Source organism: Petaurus breviceps, unplaced genomic scaffold (genome assembly GCF_028583685.1).
Source record: "Petaurus breviceps papuanus isolate PSGF00001 unplaced genomic scaffold, PetGlider_PUasm1.0 183, whole genome shotgun sequence".
In the NCBI taxonomy this organism is placed as follows: Eukaryota; Metazoa; Chordata; class Mammalia; order Diprotodontia; family Petauridae; genus Petaurus; species Petaurus breviceps.
Window position 1 is genome coordinate 25,909,610 of NW_027185791.1, and position 20,151 is coordinate 25,929,760.

At 36.3% G+C, this 20,151-nt stretch overlaps 1 protein-coding gene across 1 annotated transcript in view; it reads right to left on the reverse strand.

Annotated features, from left to right (window-relative positions):
* Positions 1 to 20,151, reverse strand: part of CNTNAP4 (contactin associated protein family member 4) — a 598,489-nt gene that overhangs the window by 382,590 nt on the left and 195,748 nt on the right. Inside the window, exon 3 of the mRNA XM_069088042.1 lies at positions 8,855 to 9,048. Coding sequence (XP_068944143.1) covers positions 8,855 to 9,048 — 194 coding nt within the window. The remainder of the gene's footprint in view (positions 1 to 8,854; positions 9,049 to 20,151) is intronic.

Sequence of the window (20,151 nt, forward strand, 5' to 3'; positions counted from 1 at the left end):
CAATCCTGGGAGGTAGGCACTCTTATTAATCACATTTTACTGATGAGGAAACTGTGGCAAACAGCAGATAAGTGCCTTGCCCAGAGTCACACAGCTAGTTAAGAGTCTGAGGCAGCATCTGAACTCAGGTTTTCTTGACTTTAGATGGGGCCCTCTCATCACTGCACCATCTAGCTGCTTCAAAGAGATACAAAGTAGGTGGTTACTAAACCTATTGAACCGAAGTAAAAAGAGATAAAAAGTAATGGTAAATTCTCAATTTTGTCAATCAAGAAGCATTTATTAAGCCCCTACTGTGTACCAGAATTATGCTATCTGCTAGGGAAACAAAGGCAAAATGAAAATAGTATCTTTTCTCAAGAAGCTTTCATTCTAATAGAATGAAAATGCATATATTTGCATATGAGGATGTCCCTAGAGTGTGCAAGGCCTTGAACAAATTTGATTAAAAAAGGTATTACAAAATCCTTAGACCCTTGTGAGATATGCCGATTTATCAATAAAGATTTAGAATAATTAGAATATTCACCTATTCATAAGTATTATAATTTAAAATACTGAACTGTACAGAACTGAAATAATTGTGTCGATTTGGATTACGATTGTGGGGGTCTCATGTAGCTGTTGAGCTGGGGAACATTCATTAGGTCTTAAATATGGTCTATTTTATCCAGAGCAGCTGGAAGATTCCTGCTCCCCTCCCCTTCCACTACCATCTTCCTCCCCTTCCACTTCTGCAGAAGCAGCTATAGAGAATGGGGCATCTGGAAGGGGTTATTTAACTGCTTGGTCAAGCTTTCAGGACTTGTCCTTACGGAGCTGGAGGAGCAGAGACCCACCATTGTAGAGCTAAGCTTGTCACAATAACTTTTGTGGCCATTGGCTACCTCAGATTTTTTTTTAGGTGACCATATTCCACAACTTGGACAGTTTATGATTTGCACTTTCTCCCCCACCTTCAGACCACGTAATGCTGGAATAACTAGCTGGCTCAACTTAGATATATTCAGATATTCTCAAATACCATACAATATATCCCATGCAAAAATGGTAGCAGTTGTTTGTGCAGGCCATTTATAATTATTTCATTCTCTTATTCACACTTCATTTTTACTTTCATGCTAATAACGAACAGGGTCTTCCAAAGTGTGTCAGGTTCCTGGTATGGGAGGTCTACTTTCCCGGGCCTAAGGGTGTTACTGTAAAGTTATATATAATACATAAAAACAAGATAATTTGAAGATTGAGGATATTAGCAGTGGGTAGAGGATATGAGAAAATCTACATGTAGAAGTGAAAGTTAAATTGAGTTTTCAAAAATTCAAAGAGGTGGAGGTAAAGAGGGAGTATTTCTAAGCAAGGGAGACAGTGAGTGGAAATCAATAAGACGACAACTAACTTGATATGTAGGATGGTGAGGGAAGAGGGTATGATGTATTAGGTATTATGAGGGTAACACTGAAACAACACACCTGAAAGGCTGATGGTGTCCTGCACAATCGTAGGGAAGATAAGAAGAGGAGAGTTTTGTTTTTGTGATTTGATTTATTGTTTGTTTGCTTTGTTGTATGTGTGTGTGTCCATGTGGATGAGGGGACTAAGTTCTGGTTTAATCATGTTGAGCTTGATTTCCCTAAGACATATATAGTGAGAAAGTTTAATAGGTGGTTGGAAATGTGGGCCCAGAGATCAAGAGAGATTAAATCTGGTTATAAATTGAAGAAACATCAACAGAAATAATAATTAAGCCCTTAGGAATAGATGAAATCACTAAATGAGATGATAATGAGAAAAGAGGTCCCATGACAGTCGTAAGTGATAACCACAGTTAGTGTGCATGAAATAAACAATGATGTCTCAAAGAAAACTGAGAGGCATTATACAGGTAGTAGGAAAAGCAGCAGAGAATGGTAGCATGGAAACAGAAGCAGGGATATCAAAAAAAATTAAAGATTCAGAAAAAGTCATTCAATTTAGCAATTAGAGATCATTGATGACTATGGAGAGCGGTTTCACTCAAGCAATGAGGTCCTCAACCAGACTGGAGGGGGTTAAGAGGACAATGAAAGGAAAGGAAGTGTATAAAAGATGGAGAGATATAGGAAAAGTTCCAGGGACAGTGGAATACAGCAATTTTCTAAGGACGGAGGAGATGTGGGTGTGCTTGTAAGCAGAAGAGAAAGAGCCAGTGGACTGGGAGGGAATTAAAAATTAATATATATGAAATGATAATGGGACAATCTGGAAGAGATGATGCATGAAGATAGTAGGCTCTCATAAGAAGACCCAACAGTTCATCAGAGAAGGGAATAAAGGTAAAAATGGTAGAGGAGGATGTCAAGGGGCTGTGAGATTAAGAAGAGGCTTTGTCAACTAATGAGGAAGACAATAAGAGTAATTGCTTACTCATTTTTGTCATACGGGGCTCTTTGTGACCCCATTTTGGCAAAGATACCTGGGTGGTTGGCCCTTTCCTTCATAAAATGATACCTGAACCTTTCTAATACAATTTTCTGGAATTGACGATAGGAACAAAGGTGCCAAATACATCTCAATTAATTTGTTGAGGATAGTAAATATTTAATAAGAGGAAGCGTATAGCAGCGGTCATCTGATGGGATTCATCTTTAACTTCCTTTCTCTGAATCATCATCTTTCTTTGTCTCTGGGATTTATTCTGAGTGAAGGAGCAGCACTTGTCATCATCCTCAGCAGAAATTGTGACCTTCCTGCATCTGGCAACCAGCACACAGGATGACTTAAATGAGTTCGTGGCCAGATCTCAAGTCCTGGCCAATTCTTCTGCTTTGTATTTCTTTCCTGAGCAAAAGTGACAAGTAGCAACCCTAACATGAACATTTTTAGCCCTGGAGACATCCATGCAAATTCAAGATGTCAGGAGCTTTTGGATTCCTCAGCTGGCTAAGGCTGCCTTATGGGAAGTGCCCACAGCAATTCTTGAAAGAAATGCTGGTCATCTATTGGAGGAGTAACTGAAACCTTGGCTTAACTTGCCAGAAGTCATGGACTTTAAGAACAGTATGGAGTCAGATGTCATTCACAATCTCACAAAATGCTTCATTGTTTGGATGATTTAAGGAGCAAATTCCCAGAGGGTTATTATTTATACTATTTATGCAATTGCTTCATGTATGTCTTTTTCAAGTGCACTTGTGAGGTATTTTTTTAATAATTGTTTGATATGGAGGAAAGAAATAGCTCACCTATATAGCACTTTGAATACATTTCCAGGTAGAAAGACCCAAGACATGAACCAAACTTATGCTCTAAGTAATTTTTCTTAGGGATCTGTTTGGGGAAGAGAATAAAGAACCAGAAAACTGGAGAAAAAGTAACTGAACTCTCTTTGTTGGCCTCATTCCCCTAGAACTGAAACCAGTTCACACACTTGGATTTTGAACTGAAGACCCCTTAGTGGGATAAGAGAGGATGAATACCCAGTCTGTTGGGCTCAACAGTCAATCTATGTGTATATTTTAAAAATTATATATACATAAATGCACACACACATATAGTATGTGTGCATGTACATGTGTGTGCATATAGTATTGCACACACATGTGTGCACATATAATATGTATGCACACATGTGTGCACACATAACATGTGCATGTGCACATGTGTGCACATATATCTCTAACCAAATATAGTTAATGATTTTATTAATGAAATTCTCTAATTCAATTAAAGTTAAAGTTAATTGTCATTATCATACTGTTGTCACACTATAAATTGTTCTTCAGATTCTGTTCATTTTATTTGGTATCAGTTTATATAAATCTTCCCATATTTCTCTGAAATTATTCTCTTTATAATATCTTAAAGCACAAAAGTATTTTATCATACTGAGATATTACTTTTTCAGTCATTCACAAATTAATGGGCACTCTTTCAGATTTCAATTCCATGCTACCTCAAAAAAAAAAAAACACAACTCCAAATACTTTTGTACATCCTCAGAATTTACATTGCTTGAGACCAAGCTGTGCCTAAATCTCACTTCCCTCTTAATCCCACCTTCTGCCTTTTCTTCCTGTTTCCCTGTTGAGTGAAATATATTTCTGTACTCAACTCTAGGCATACATGTGTTCTTCCCTCTCGAGATGAGTGAGAATCAAGTGTCCGTATCTTCCCTCCAATACCATTCCCTTTGTTTTTAATAGATGTCATCTAGTTCTAATTATGTGAGGGAATTTTTTTGCTTATCTTCCTTCCTTTGTCTCTGGAATAGTGTATTCTTCTTCCCCTCTCTTTCCATTTTTCTCTTAAATTCATTAAGAATTAAAAGGACTGCCCATAGATCTTGACTAAATAGACTTCCTTTATGACCCTAAATAGTGAAAGGGTTCAGAGGAGCCACAAGTATAACCTTCTGTAAAAAGTTTATCTTCATTTAGCCTCTTATGATTATTCATTTTTACCTTTTTATATTTCTCTTACTTAATTCTTGCATTTGAACTTCAAAGTTTGCATACAATTTGGGTTGTGCCAATGGGATTGCTAGTTCTCTATTTTATTAAAGATTAATTCCCCCTCCCCCTCCTCCCTGGAGGATGTCAGAGTTTTGCTAGACAAGTTATTTTTAGCTATAAATATATTGTTTGACTTCTGGAATATCCTATTCTGAGCTTCCCCCCGCTTTATAGTGGTAGCTGCTAAATTGTGTGTGATCCTGACTGGCTCTTTGGTACTTGAAAGATTTCTTTTTGTATACTTGCAGTATTTTTTTCCCCTTGACCTGGAAACTTTAAATTTTGGTATGATCATCTACTACTACTACTACTATTACTACCACTACCACTACCACTACCACTACCACTACCACTACCACTACCACTACTACTACTACTACTACTACTACTACTACTACTACTACTACTACTACTACTACTGCCACCCTTCAGTCTGTCTAAAGCTTCTTAATTTTTTTCCTTGATCTACTTCCCAGATCAGTTTTTTTTCCCCTTATGACTTATCTATTTTTTTTTCCAATTTTTTTTTCAGTATTTTGCATTTGTTTTAAAATTTCTCATTGCAGAGAATAATTGAATTCTGTTTGGTGTGATCTAATTTTCAGGGAGTTTTTTGCTTGGGCGAGGTTTTGTACCTCTTATGCTAAACTGTTTCCTTTCCATTTTTTTCCTTCCACAGCTCTCTTTTCCAATTTTTTCTCTAGTTCTATTTTTTTTTCGCTGATTGGAAAAAAAGAATTGCTATTTCTCTTAACTCTTGCTTCACCTCTTCCTGGAATTTTTGTTGAATCTGTACCCAAGCTGCATGTTTCTCTGAGGCTTTGGTGGTAGATATTTTGGAGTTATTCTCTTCATCTGAGTTCCTGTAATGAGCATTCCCATCATTGTGATACCTTCCCATGGCGGTACTCTTTTTTCTTTGTTTACTCATTCTTCTAGCCGACTTCCTAGGGTCAGATTCTGTGCATTTCTGGATGTAGACCATGATCTTGTTGCCACTTTATTAGGATACTAAGTGTTGTGCTATACCAGTACTTTAGTTACAGCTCAGACAAAGGATATTCAAACATTTAGTGTTCCCGAGTGGTATGATCCAGGGCAAAATTTGATTGTCATACCCCTGGTTCAAGTCCTACAATTTTGGGTCTGAGAAACAATAGACTACTGCTGGTTTCGGCCACTTTGAGCCAGAAGCTCTAGTGCTTCAATGTGACAAAAGTGAATGCTCCCCTTTGGTCTGGGATTTCTGGACTGTTTTTTCCTCTGAAAATTTCAGAATGAGTTAAAGCTGGAACTGAGACTTCACTGTGCTCCTGGGGTCCAAGTCACATGACTGTCACTCGCTTCTAAATTTTCTTCTCTCTAGTACACAATCCAGTGCTTATGATTGTTACTTATCCCAGAATGTCACTCTTGGCCACCAGTTCCTTCCTCAGGTCCCCTTTGATCTATGACCCAGAAATGGTTAGTAAGTGGCAAAGCGGATGCTAGATGGTTCCTGTTTCCATTGAGTGCTCTAGTAAGGGTTTTGGACCTCCTCTTGTTGACCTAACCAGCTTCTCCCTGGGCTAGACTGCTTTGTGTAGCTGTTCCTACAGCAGTGTCTGCAGACCTCTCAGTCAGCCTCCCTATGCCAACCTGAGCTGAAGAAAAAGACTCACTGTTACTTCTTGGATTTTCCTATTACAATTCAGTCTTGGTGTATTTTCTAGATTTGTTTAGAAGAGATTTTGTTGTTGGGGAGGGAGTTAGATATAGGTTTTCCTTCAATACTTTCCTTTTGGATCTACTCCATCCTGTGAGTATTGTTAAACTTATATCCACTTTCTGTGTGTGTTTGTTTATATGCACAAACATACTCTTATATGTGTGCATTTATGCACATAAACAAAAATATATACATTTATAAATATATAGATACAATGAACATAATGTATATGTATAAAATGCACATATAATATTGATTAAATACACCCAAAATATTATATGATATGAAACATTGCATGAAGCATAAGCGTTTCCATATAAGCAAATATATAGCTACCTATGTACATATGAACATATCTTCCACATAATCACAATTTATGAGGCACGATATTTGTACACACATTATATATATAGAAATAATATTCATCATATGAGTACATTTTGTGTATGTATGAGTTCCCATATTTGTTTTTTACATAAGAACATTTTATTTTCCTAAAAGAACAGAACACCTTTGTAGACAGAAATTATTTCATTTTTTCTCTTTCATTTCCAACATCTAGCCAAGTATCTACCACATAGTAGGTGCTTCAAAAACTCTTTGTTGAAAGGTTGATTGAATACAATTCATTTATCTCATTATTTGTGTCTTTCTTGTTTGTAGACATTAATTCTGATAAATTTGATTGTACCCAGGTTTGTTAGAAATGAGAAATATTGAATTACTTAACTTAAAGTAAAAAGTGACCCTCAGCATATACATGGTTCCTGCCTTCTTCAAATCAGCTTGACTGTTGCAAGAGACTTGCATTAAAGAGATGATTTTCAGTATATAGAGAGAAAAATGACAATTCCCTTATTATTCACAAATTAATCATGGATGCCAAATCTTCTTGTCGGATCTCTCTAATATTAATAATTTTGTTTTTTTAATTGCAATCTTATGTCTTTCCTTTACTTATTTCAAAAGAAAAAGAAAGAAAAATTAGATACATGCATGAAAACTCTGGATTATATTCAGTTTTTTGGCTTATTTGTTTATTTTTAGAGCCAGAATGGAGAAATTTCTCCTTTACTCCATCACACTAACTTCTTTCTTTCTTATATCAGGTACAATTTTCTCTAACTAATCTATACATTCCCCTTTAGTGTTTATAGCTTGCCTTCTGCAACCTTCCTTTTAAAAGGGCATTATCATTTTCCCTCAGAAAATGACATTTTAAAGATCTCTCTCTCTCTCTGTCTCTCTCTCTCTCTCTCTATATATATATACATATATATATATATATATATCCTATCATTATTATGTCTGTGTGTATGTATACAGATGTCCGATATTCTTTCCATTCAATGCTTCAATATTGGCACTTTTAAATGTCATGAACATTATTTGGCATAGATAGTGTCACCTTTCATATGCAATATGGTGTAAATAATTTGTTGCAATTATTCAATAAGTATAACAACTGTACTAGTGCAACAACTGTTTGGTGACTTTTTCTTTATGATCTCAAAGCATCTCAGGAGATTCATCTGAATTTCTAAACAAGACCCATTTTTGTTTATGTTTTAAATTAAACAGTAGTAGTAAAGACCATCAACTCTGATTGGGGCAATACCTACATTACTATGTGTATCACACACAGATTTTTCATTTATCTTATTTTATAATATTTAGTGTATTTCATAAATCTTAGATAAGATCAAAGGAAATAAAAGGAAAGCATTTATTTTTCTAATGTAACATGATACAGAGATAATGCTAAGGAAGGGATTCATAAAATTTTTGAACTAGCAACCCCTTTTTATCTGAACAACTTTTACATGACTCTGGTATATAGGTATATAAAATAGGCATACAAATCACATTTACTGATAATAAATCACAAGTAAATTTATTTTAAAACAATTCTGTGATATACATATAATTATGCCATTTATTAAAGACAAAAGAAACCTTGCATACTAATGAGATCTATGTGCTCATTTATATTCAAATAATTAATTAAATCTTCTTAGATGATTTGATACTGCAGGATGCAGATCATCTTCAATGATTTTCAGACCTGATTGATATTTTGATTTTATACTGGTAAATCCTGTTTTCAGAACCAAGGCTGCAGTGAAGCTGCGTGATGCAACATGGGCAAACACTGCCAGCAATACCTCAGATTCATTATGTGTTTGATTTTGAATTAATTTTTGGTTGTTACACATGCAGAGACCTTTTACTGTTGACAATGTTTTTTGAGACCCCCTCACATATAATTTTGCAAACCAACCCATGATTTAAGAAGCATTTTCTAAATTACCCCTTTATTGAACAAAATACAAATTTTACATGATCTTTTTTTTTCTTCCTCAGATCTCAGTGTTGTTTAATAGAATAATAAATGGTATATCCTTCACCCCCCCAACTTTAACTGAAAGAATGGAAAAGTATATTTTACTTTTAGTTATTCAACAAAAATACATGTATAATGCTTTTGAGAATCTAGAATCTACCTTACTTTCAACTGGAAATTATTTTTATAGTAATTCTGAAAACTGAAATTCTTTATTGTTATGTATATATATTAACTTGGCAGCAATATGAAACAATTGCTAGAATTTGTATTCTGAGCAATTTAGTTTTGATTATTATAGAAACATACCCAGATGCTTTCTTCTTGACGATATTGCTTCCAATTCCTTCCACTGTCACTAAACATCAGAAGGTAGCTTGTTACCCAGTCAGAACTCCCATATCCACCTTGGGTAGCAATAGCAGTGATTTCCATTCTCTCACCAAGATCAATCTGTAGCCATTGGTATTTATTTGACACGAGTGGAGACCAGCCACCAGCTCCTTTTGTGGGGAGAAATACAAGAAAAGTAGTAAAGATTACATGATGAATTCACATTAGTAAAGAGAAAATACCAGTGAGATGAGTTTCATAACTGTGCATACGCATGAAATGTAAAGAATTTCTAATTTTCAAAAATCAATAGGATGTATTTATTAGTATCTTAGGGTGCACTAAAAAGGCCCACAAATTCAGTTTAATTATCTAGACTTTAAGCCAATAACTAAAAAAAAATGAAAAGCATAACCATCTTAAACTTATTCTTTACGCTGCACAACATCTTGACACACTAACTCATGAAGTTTTTGGTGGAATTGTGAATCAGTGCAACAATTCTGGAAAGCAATTTAGAATTAAGTAAGTCAAGTGAGTAAACTATCCATGCCGTTTACCTTCAGAGATCCCACTACTAGGCTTGATAAGAAGCAAGTCTCCAAATACATAAACATCATTATTGAAGCAAATTTTGTGATAACTAAAGAATTGGAACCAAAATTATTGAACATTTTCTGGGGAATGGTCAAACAGTTTATACTATCTAAAGATAATGTAATATTACTAAATCATAAGAAATGATGACTATAGGAAAGCCTGGAAAGATCTACATATACTGATGCAGAGTGAAGTAAGTAAAGATAAGAAAACAATATACAAAATGACTAGAAAAATATAAATGTAAAGAACAAAGACATCAAGGTTAAAATCGCCATATTACAAAGAACATACATGTCACTAAGTAAGAGATCTAAGGAGATGCCCAATCATGTAATTCCTAGGTGATATGGGCCTGAACAACACGGGTTCTTGTGTGAGTGAAGAGAAGGTGTGTGAAAGATGTGGAAATAGATTGAATGGCTCTGTAAGATCAGTGAGAGAAGAGTCACAGACAACATTGAAATTGTAAACATAAATTTAGATAAATGTAAGGATGATGTGCCTTCAACAGTAAGAGGGACATTTTGGAAAATGAAGAATGTGACAATAACTAAGACACATGGAAAATGTTTGCATGTATGTACACACACAATACACACATATATGCATGTGCGCACCAAACACACATATGTCTATGTATGAACAACAATGTAAATGAAAAGAAAAGCAGCCACAAAGAAACTCTGAGGTGAATATTTTGAAATTATAAAGAATAAGCCTGACTCAAAAGAAAAGATATGAGAAGATATGGCCTTTCTAACCATTTAGAGAAGTGTGAGGTTCAAAAGTATACCTTGCACATATTTTCAGACTTTTTCAACAAATTAATTAATTTTCTGATTTTTTTCCTTCTTTTTTGTTTAAAATTACAATGTGTTATATGTGATAACTTTCTGGTAGGAGAGGGAATGGTATAATACAAAATACTATAGTGATGTAAAAAAATTCAAAGTATATCAATAAAAACTTGTTGTAAGAAAAGAGTAATAGGGAAGTTTATAAGAGAGGACCATTAAAGAAGAAAGATAATAAATATGTTCCCATGCCAGTTCAAAAGGTCACCTATAAATATTAGACTGAGTTTGGAGGCATCCATTAGTGTGCCTGTGAGTTTCGTCTAACTATTGCAGATAATCGCCACATTTCCATGATGATCCTAGGATCCGGGAGGTGTAGCGAGTTTTGCCATTATTCAAACAATGCTTTCATGGCATATGATGATTCTCTATGTCTGCTTTAACTGTTAGTACTGCAACCACCAAAATTCATCTGTAAGATCTTTTTGATGAATGCTTTTATCCATTTTACTGAAAAAAATTTACTTGAAATTTAATTTCACAAGCTTCACCATCTAAGAAACTATTGAATAAAACAAAATTCAAAGGATATTAAATATCCCAAGAAACTGAACTCTCCAGCAAACCCTCCAAGAAAGTCTATTTGATTTCATATTTACTTGGGCAATATTGTTAGGTCAAAAGAAGAATTCTAATCGTAAGAGAAATCATCATGAATTTCAGCCTTAAAAAAAAAAAATCTCCCCTTAATTGCTGTTTAGTTATTCTTTTAATATTGATAGTACAGAAAAAATATATTAATTATTTTTCACTGGCATTTTGATTCCTTCAAGCTACACAGTATAATTAACATAGAAATACATGTAGAGAAGCAACCCATGGGGGGAAAAAAAGCTTCAGCGTGCTTCTAGTGTGCTAACCTTGGGCCATCAGTTCTCATCAGGAGAAAAATGAACCACTGAAGAGGAGCTTTTCCCTGCATATCTCACAGTACAACTACAGCACTTTGAGCTAACTTTAAGCATTTGCAATTAATTGACCTTGAACATTTCTCATTTCTTACCTGTGGTGCAGAGTTTCTACTAGGGTGCAAACTGTGCTGTCTTATTAAGTAGGTACAGTGATAAAATAATGAAACTCTTCAGAATCTCCTTAGGCATGCCAATTAATTTCTATAGGATGATACAGCCACAGGGAAAAATAGAATTGCTGTAGGGCTTTAGGCCTATGTGCATGCATTCACAGTGTGTGTGTGTGTGTATGTGCACGCGTATACACGTGTGTGTTTGCTGTTCTGAATGTTCTTGATGTAAAACAATGGGCCCTGTCCTATAACAATCTGCTTTTCACAGTTATCAGAGTTTGATTTTTCATGGATTTTTATTTACCTTTTTTTTTAAGCAGCATTCTGTCTCCTGAGGCAGCTCTTCTCTGTACAGTCTACACTACAAGTGCACCAATACCTCTGGGAGCAGCTGGGAATGTTTGTAATCACGCCTCTCTTCCACTCACCAGTCACCAATTGTTTAATCCGGAAAACAAAGGCATGATGACGAATTTCTAGGCTCAAAGATTCTGCCTCTCGTTCTCTCCCCCGCTCATTTCCACCTCCACACCCTGCACTTTATTTTAACAAATCAACCTCCTACAAAATTTATAGACCCAGACTACGGTGGAAACATTTTTCTTTTCTAGTACATTCTGCTTTGGCCTGGGCAAGGCTAATTAAGGAAAAATATTATCACCCTTTGAATTCATTCAAAATATTGTTTGTGTCACTGTCTCTGGTAAGAAAATATATGCAAAGTCTTTTATTAAATTTATCTTGAGGTGTTGTATTGTTATCAGCTCTCTTGGTCACGGAAAAGGGGTGGTTGTGGTTGAGTCATTTCCGTAGTGTCCTGTTCTTTGTCCTCACATTGGGGGTTTTGTTGGCAAATATACTGTAGTTGTTTGCCCTTTCCTTCTCCAGCTCATTTTACACACGAGGAACTGAGACAAATAGAGTTAAATGACTTACCCAGGGTCACACAGTTTATAAGTGTCTGAAGCCAGGGTTAAACTCAGGAAAATTAATCTTCCGGACTCCAAGCCCAGCAGTTTATCTACTGTGCCACCTAGATGCCTCACAAAAAAAGTATTCCATGTGAATAATGGAAGGAAGAAACAAAGGGAAAAAGGAAGAAAGGAAGGAAGGAAGGGGAAGAAGGGAAGGAAGGAAGGAAGGAAAGAAGGAAGGAAGGAAGGAAGGAAGGAAGGAAGGAAGGAAGGAAGGAAGGAAGGAAGGAAGGAAGGAAGGAAGGAAGGAAGGAAGGAAGGAAGAAGTTATACATGTTTCCTGTCCTTGAAAAAATCTTAAAGGGCTGTGACTATAATGGCGCCAGCAAGGGTCAATGAGTGTCCTCATTGAGATGTTAGAATACAACATGTTACTTAATTTAAACTTAGTCCTGCACAACTTCCAATGTCACTAAAAACTATTGCCCGCATATCTTTTCAGTTGTTGTTGCTGCTCAATATTGCCCGATTCTTCATGACCCCATTTGGGGTTTTCTTGGCAAGGGTACCGGAGTGGATTTTCATTTTCTTGTCTATTGCATTTTACAGATGAGGAAAAGGAGGCAAACAATGTTCAATAATTTGCCCAGACTCACACAGATAATAAACCTCTGAGGTCACGTTTGAACTCAGGAAGATGTTTTACTTGACTGCAGGCCCAGCGCCATATCCATTGTGCCACCTCACTGTCCGAGCCCCTTAGTCACTTCATTGCTACTAGAAGTATTACTAGTGCTTCAGCGTGGCCTAGCAGAGGACCTGTGTACTGACATGAAGAGAAATTGCATTATTATCATCATGCATTTGTTAGAGACCTTGATTAGAATAAAGCTTGTGATACTGATGTCTAGAAGAATAATTCCCTTTTGGAATTTATAATAAATAATAATGATGATAATAGTCATCATCATCCAAATCATGGGCATGATGAATAAGAAGGTAATTCTGAAGTCAGCAAAACCTGATTTCAAGTCCTGCCCCTGTTAAAGAGTGGCACTGTGAATCTATTGACAAATTAACTTCTCAATGCCCCAAACAACTTTCTGAAACAATAAATTACAGGAAAGGAGTCAATTGACAGTGATATTGAGATTTTCCACTCTAGAAATTTCATATGCTAGTGATATCACAGGTCTGGTCAAATTAGTAATACTGAATCATATTCAAATAGCACATTCATTCTTGTAGTTTATATATATTATCTCATTTTGCCTTTGTGACCCAGAAAATAGTTATGATCTTATTCATTTTGGAGGTATGAAAATGGTGGCTTAAAGAGAAAGAAGAGAGAGTAATGACTAATGGGTCAAAGCAATGAGATCAGATCGGAAATGAGTCAAAATGAATCATTGGGTTTGGGTGGGTTAGATGTATTTGGTATTAGGAGGTAGGAAAGGGGAATATTGGTGAATAATGGTTTTTTGCTTCAAGGCTCACATTATGTGTCAGTTCTTATAGATACATTTCCCTAATCTTCCTTGCTGTTCTTCAAACTATCTTGCATTTATGTCTTTTATAAAAGTCAATCTACCCAGACCCTCGAAAAAGAATATCGATTTCTTCAATGCAGATATTTGTTCTTTTCCCTTTTGTCTTTTAATCCCTGGGACCTAGAATAGTTTCTTAGATATAATAGTACATAATAAAAACGTTTGGTGACTTTCAAATAGGAAAATATATTGTGTGATATCACTATGATACAAGCATCTCTTAGATTATTTGTACTACCTTGCCCCAAATTGTCAAAATGGGTGGTGACTCTTCTATTCACATTTGTGACTGAAGAAGGTTGTGTGGAAGAGGGAGCTAAAGGACATGAGCTAAAGGAGAAAGAGGAATAGGTGTAGAAGAAGAAGGAGAGAAGGTGAAAAGGAGAGGAAAGGAAGAAAGGGGAGGATGGGAAGGGGAAAGGGAAGGTAAGAGAGAATGGAAAAGGAAAGAAGGAGAGGGGATTGGGGAAAGAAAAGGAGAAAGGGAAAGAGAAATAAGGGGAGATAGGGAAGGGAAAAGAGAAGGGAAAAAGGAAGAGGAAAGGAAATGAGAAAGAAATAGAAGGAGAAGGGGAGAAGGAAGAGACAAAGGAAGAGACAAGTGATTTGGAGGATTTTGGAACTTGGAAGAGGGCAGGAAATAGATTGGTAGAGGAGAATTTGGGACGACTTGAGAATATTAAAAAGAATGAGTCAGACAAAGTAAAAGAAAAGGAATTGAATTGAACGGTATAAATGAAATGAGGTACAAAAAGAAGGAATCAAGGGGAAAAACAAGATTTAAGAAGGAAATGAGAATAGAGGAAAGAAGCAGAAGACAAGATTTGAGTTGAAGAGGAAAGAGGATGAGGATGGCTCAAGGAAAGGGTGAAAAAGGAGGTGGTAACCAACATACCAACCAAAAAACATTTATTAAGCACCTATTATGCTCCAAAAACTGTTGTAGGAATCAAGGATACAAATGCAAGCAAAAAAAATTGAGAGACAGACCTTGACTTCAAAAAATTTACATTCCATTCGACAGTAATATACACTATTAAGGCAAGGTAAGAGGTTAGTAACAAGAAGAAAAGGAAAGTGGCTATGGAACTCATGGTGCTAATGAACTGATGAGATTTGTGAGCCTCCCACAAGAACTTTGCCACAGTGGTTTTCTCAGGGACATTGTAAAAAGAGGAATAAAATACTGAGGCTCTCTCAGTAAGTAAGGAGATCAAAGATAGTTTTGTATGACCTGCAAGAGTGTGAATAGTATTTCTGTCACAGTCAAGTCATTACTACAGATACTAAAAAACTCAAGGTGGTAGAAGAATGGGCAACGGGGTTAGCTCCTTTGCGTCTTTATTTTTAATATTATGGAGAATGAGAAAGTGTAGAGTGGACAGAGCACAATTTTTGGAGACAAAACCTGGGTTCAAATTCTCTCTTTATCTTTTGCTACTGTTTGATCTTGGACAAGTTATTTGACCTCTCTGGACCTCAGTGTCCTCATATGTAAAATTGAAAGACTGGACTAATTAGCTTCTAAGGTCCACTCCATTGATGTGCTGCTTTATTTGCCTATGTGCAAACACACACACACACACACAGACTTTACTCAATCAAAAAGAAAGAATTGGAAAAGCAGAGAAGAATCCTGATCTGCATTGTGTTGGGAGAATGTTATATAGAGTAGACAATGATGAAGGACTTGTGACTCCCTGGCAGCAAATAAAGATATAAAGCTTTTCCTGAAGAGGAAGCGTTTGAAATCTGATGAGGAATTAGCTCATGGTCCTTCTAGGAAAGGAGATGTTTATCCATAGATGCGATTAGATGAGAAATCAGCCTGTAAGTACCTGGGGAAGGACAGAGGACTGTGAAGTAGACATTTGTTAACTGGATGACCAGAGTAAAGAGCCCTGCTGCCTGTTTGGGACATGACAGAGAAGCTCCCAAGACCCTTGACAATAAGGGGGAGAGAAGTTGTGATTTATCCATGATCAGAGAGAAAATGTGTCAGAGGCAGAATTTTAACCCTAGGCCTACCTGCCAACTAGTGGAACAAGTAGACTCTCTCTTCCACATGACAACCTTTTAGATAAAGACAGTTATACAGCCCTCACAAGGTTGTATATTCACATTTCCTTAAACACTTCTACATATGGGATGATCATTTGGTCACCACAGCAATCCATATAAAGAAGCATTCCTCGGAGAGACTCAGCAATTTCTTCTGCAGGAGCTGGGGCCTAGCCTCCTTAGAAACCACAGCTACTGGAGACCTGGAAAAGAAATTTCTCACCAAGAGTTTGAATATCAGAAGCATCAGGTAAGATCATGATATGATCTTTTCAGTGGCAATGACACTAAGTAAGTAAGTTAAAGGCCATGAATTGACATCTGCTTTGCTACTATACTTTATGGCCAGAGACCTTTCATCAAATTTGCAGTAGGGTGGCACAGCTAAGATAGAGGGCTGGGCCTGGAGACAGAAGGACCTGAGTTCAAATCCCACCTGAGATATTTATAAACTCTGTCACCTAACCTCCATATGCCTCAGTTTCTTCAACTGTAAAATGGGGCTAATAATAGCACCTATCTGCCAGATTTGTTGTGAGGATCAAATAAGACAATATTTGTAAAGTGCTTAGCACAGTGCATGGTGAGCACTCAATAAATGCTTGTTTCCTTCCTTATAGCTGAACTTTTCTATTCGGATATGGTTTCCCTAAAGGAGGGACTACTTAGCTTTTCAATTTCAACAGCACTTATAGCACAAGCTTCTGTACATATAATAAGTGCTTAGTAAATTCTTTTCATTAATTCATGACCTGAAGGCCATTTGCCACTCTATTTACCTTCCTATGGATGCTCCCAACTTATCAATATCTTTCCTAAAACTTGGCACTCACCACTAAACATGATACTACGTATGTAATCTTGCCAGTACCTAACAGAGGGGAACCAGCCTCTCTCTAGTTATAGGATGCAAAGATTTATAGCTAGAAGCAGGTGTATGTGGTAAATGTTTAATAATCTCACTGAAAACCCAAGATACAATTTTAAGTATAATATTTATTGTAAACGTTTTCTTCATCATTTTCTCTAGTCTAGGTAATCAAGAAAACTTTACATCAAGTCCCAATTTGTAACATTTTCTGATTTCTGAAATATAAATGATCATGTTGAAAATTTAATAGTTGACTCTTATAAGAGCCTTTTCTGAACTGGCTCCATTATGCCATGACTAGAAGAGAATTTAGAAGCCATGGATTCCAACCCCTCATCTTACAGAAGGGAAAACTGAGGCACAGAAAGTTTAATGGCTTTCCCATATGTGAGGGAGAATATGAATTGAAGTCTTCTAAGCATGAATTCTCTATTCACTCTACCACCTAAGGCACTTAGCAGGCTGAAATTCCATTAGCTTAATGTAGCTGAATACTCCATTAGCTTTTTTGGCTGCCCTATCACTACGGAGTCATATTGCAGGCCTTTAAAAACATAGTTATTTTCAAATGCACACACTCTATTCATCTGGTACATGTGAACATCAAAAAAAAAGAAACAATTTTAGCATTTAACTTTACCTTTCTCTCTATCCAATTGTACCTTATTAAATTTGGCACAATAATCTGGACTATAAATATTTTTTCTGAATCCTGACTCTGTCATCCAATGTCTTGGCTATTCCTCCTAGATTTGAATCATCTGCAAATTTAATAAGATACCATTTATGCTTATAGCCAAGTAACTTACGGACGTGTTAAATAGCAGAGAGCCAAGCGATGTTCCCAAGGAAACTTTATTGGAGACTTTCCAAATTGACATCAAACCATTCTTAATGAATAATGATCAAGAAATCCAAAGAGAATCATCAGTAATCACTTTCATCCAGCCCAGAGCTGTACAAACCATAGGCAGAAATTGCAAGTGCTAGAATAGGTGTCCTGCCAGTAAAACCAACATGAGCTCAGGTATTAAATCAAGTTAGAAACCCAAGGTGGGGATAGGGACAGTCCAGAGAGGTCTTGGAAGAACAGAAGGTATGAGCAGTGCCTTGATCAGTGACAGACAACCACAGATTTCTGATTGGGATCAGAATGAAACTTGCCAATGCTCTGAGTGCTGACACATTCAGTGTGGTAGAATATATGAGAAAGGGGCCAGGAAATTGAGTTCAGGGCCTAACAGGGCTTAATTACTCCCTTCAAGAGTATGGAAGAAAAAAAAAAGAGTGTAGGAGAGGATGCAGTTTGGCCCAGGACAAAAACTCAAATAAGGAACTGATTTTGGAAAAAGAAATAAATAGAAGACAATACCAAACATTGAAAAGAAATACTGTGAGTTAAGAGATGCCTGAAAGAAAAGCCCAAATTGAAAGTAACATCAACTACATCAACTACAATTAAAACCCAAAAGAAGAATAAAAGGCTCATCTCGAAGACTACAAAAGTTCCTGGAAGAAATGAAGAAAACATATTTTAGTGGTAGTGGAGGAAAGAATTGGAAAAAGAATAAATTGGTAATAATTATCATTTGGCACCTTAAGACTTACACAAAGTTTTACAAATAGTATCACATTGTATTCTAACTATGACTTTGGGATGAAGGTGCTATTCGTGTTCTTATTTAACAGATGAGGAAACTGAGGCTGAAGTATACAAAGGCGAAGTGATTGGCCCAGGCCCACAAACTGACAAGCTTCTGAAAGCCAGATGTGAACTCAGGCCTTCCTGACAAGGTTGTGCTGGAAAGTCCAATGTACCCTGCCACTTAGGTGATCCTTAAAAAAAAAATATATATATATATATATATCCAAAAATAACCCAAATGGGAAACAGCTGAAGGAAAAATAGCTAAAGAATGATCAGATTCTAATGAAAATGAAGTGAAAAGACTAATACTAACCCTTATTACACTCTTTTCTAAGAAAATATCAATGAAAATAATATAGCTTTATTAGAATCAGAGGACAAAGTGAAAATAGAATGTGCCAATCAGTTTTTTAAATAAACACAAAAATAAAATTCTCAGTAATGTCAAAGACAAAATCTAATAGATTTTGGAATTTCAATTCCATTCAAAGGAAAAATATTTTAAGCAGTCAAAGAAAAGAATTCAAGTATCAAGAATTCACAGCCAGGGTAGCAAAGTTTGGCAGTAACACTTCTATAAAGAAGGAAAATACTGGAATATGATATGTAAAATGGTAAAAGATGAAGTATATGAATCAATACATCCCAAAATATCTGCCATTATATGCAGTATTTGATGACAATAGTCCCCCGTCCTTACAAAGAAGGGAGGGAAGGATCCTCTCATATCTTTGCTCTGGGGCCAAACTTGATCATATTTTCATGGAATTCGGTTTTTATTATTTTGCCCTTATTCCTTCCAATCCATCAATAACGTGTATTAAGTATCTACTATGTGCCAAGCACTGTGCTAAGGACTCAGGGTACAAAAAGAGACAAATTACAGTCTCTGACTTCTAGGAGCTTACAGTCTAATGGAAGAGACAACATGGAAACAAAAATATGCAGGACATTAGACTCTTGTAAGAGATATTTGATACGAAGCATTTTCCCAAATCGGTTATTAACCATCCTAATTATACTTGTGTAAGAAAAGTGGCCAGGTAAGAATCCATGAAATGATGAGACAGTAAAATGTGAAGGGGAAAGCCTTTTGATGCAAAGTAGACACTCTTTAATATTCAGAGGCCATCAAGACAATGAACTTGAATCCCAAGCACAGACTGCATTTTACCTTTATTCCTAGACATTCATCTATTTGATTGTCCAAGGAGTATGGGAGATGAAAATGATTGAACTGAATGATTCTAAAGCAACATAAAATGACTTTCTAAGGGATTGAAAGGAAGAAATGGTTAAAAAGAAAAAGGAAACCTTCTACATCCTCTGCTTACAGGTGACAGTCTCAGAACTGAAGCTCTGGGAGTTTCAAAGGGAAGAATATTCTGCTTGTCCTGAGTTAAGGTCTGTGACCCTAGTTTAAAAAAAAGTTTTGTTAATATTCCAGTTGAAAAGAGCATGGTAGCACATCACCTGGAGACTGTAGGGCTTATTGAAAAGCAAGACCAGAGATCAATCCATCCAGCAGAGGTACCACACCTTGAGAAGAATCTAGCTGCTAACCCTGCTTGACACAGCAGGAAGCTACTGTCCAGAGGCAGAGAAGGCTTCCCAACCTCAACTGGAAGCCACTGCCATGAACCTGCTTAGCCCACTGCAGAAGTGCACGGTCCACTCCAGCATCAGTATAGACCGGTAAAATGTCAATACATTCACCAACCGCCCAGCCCAGTGCAATTCAGGAG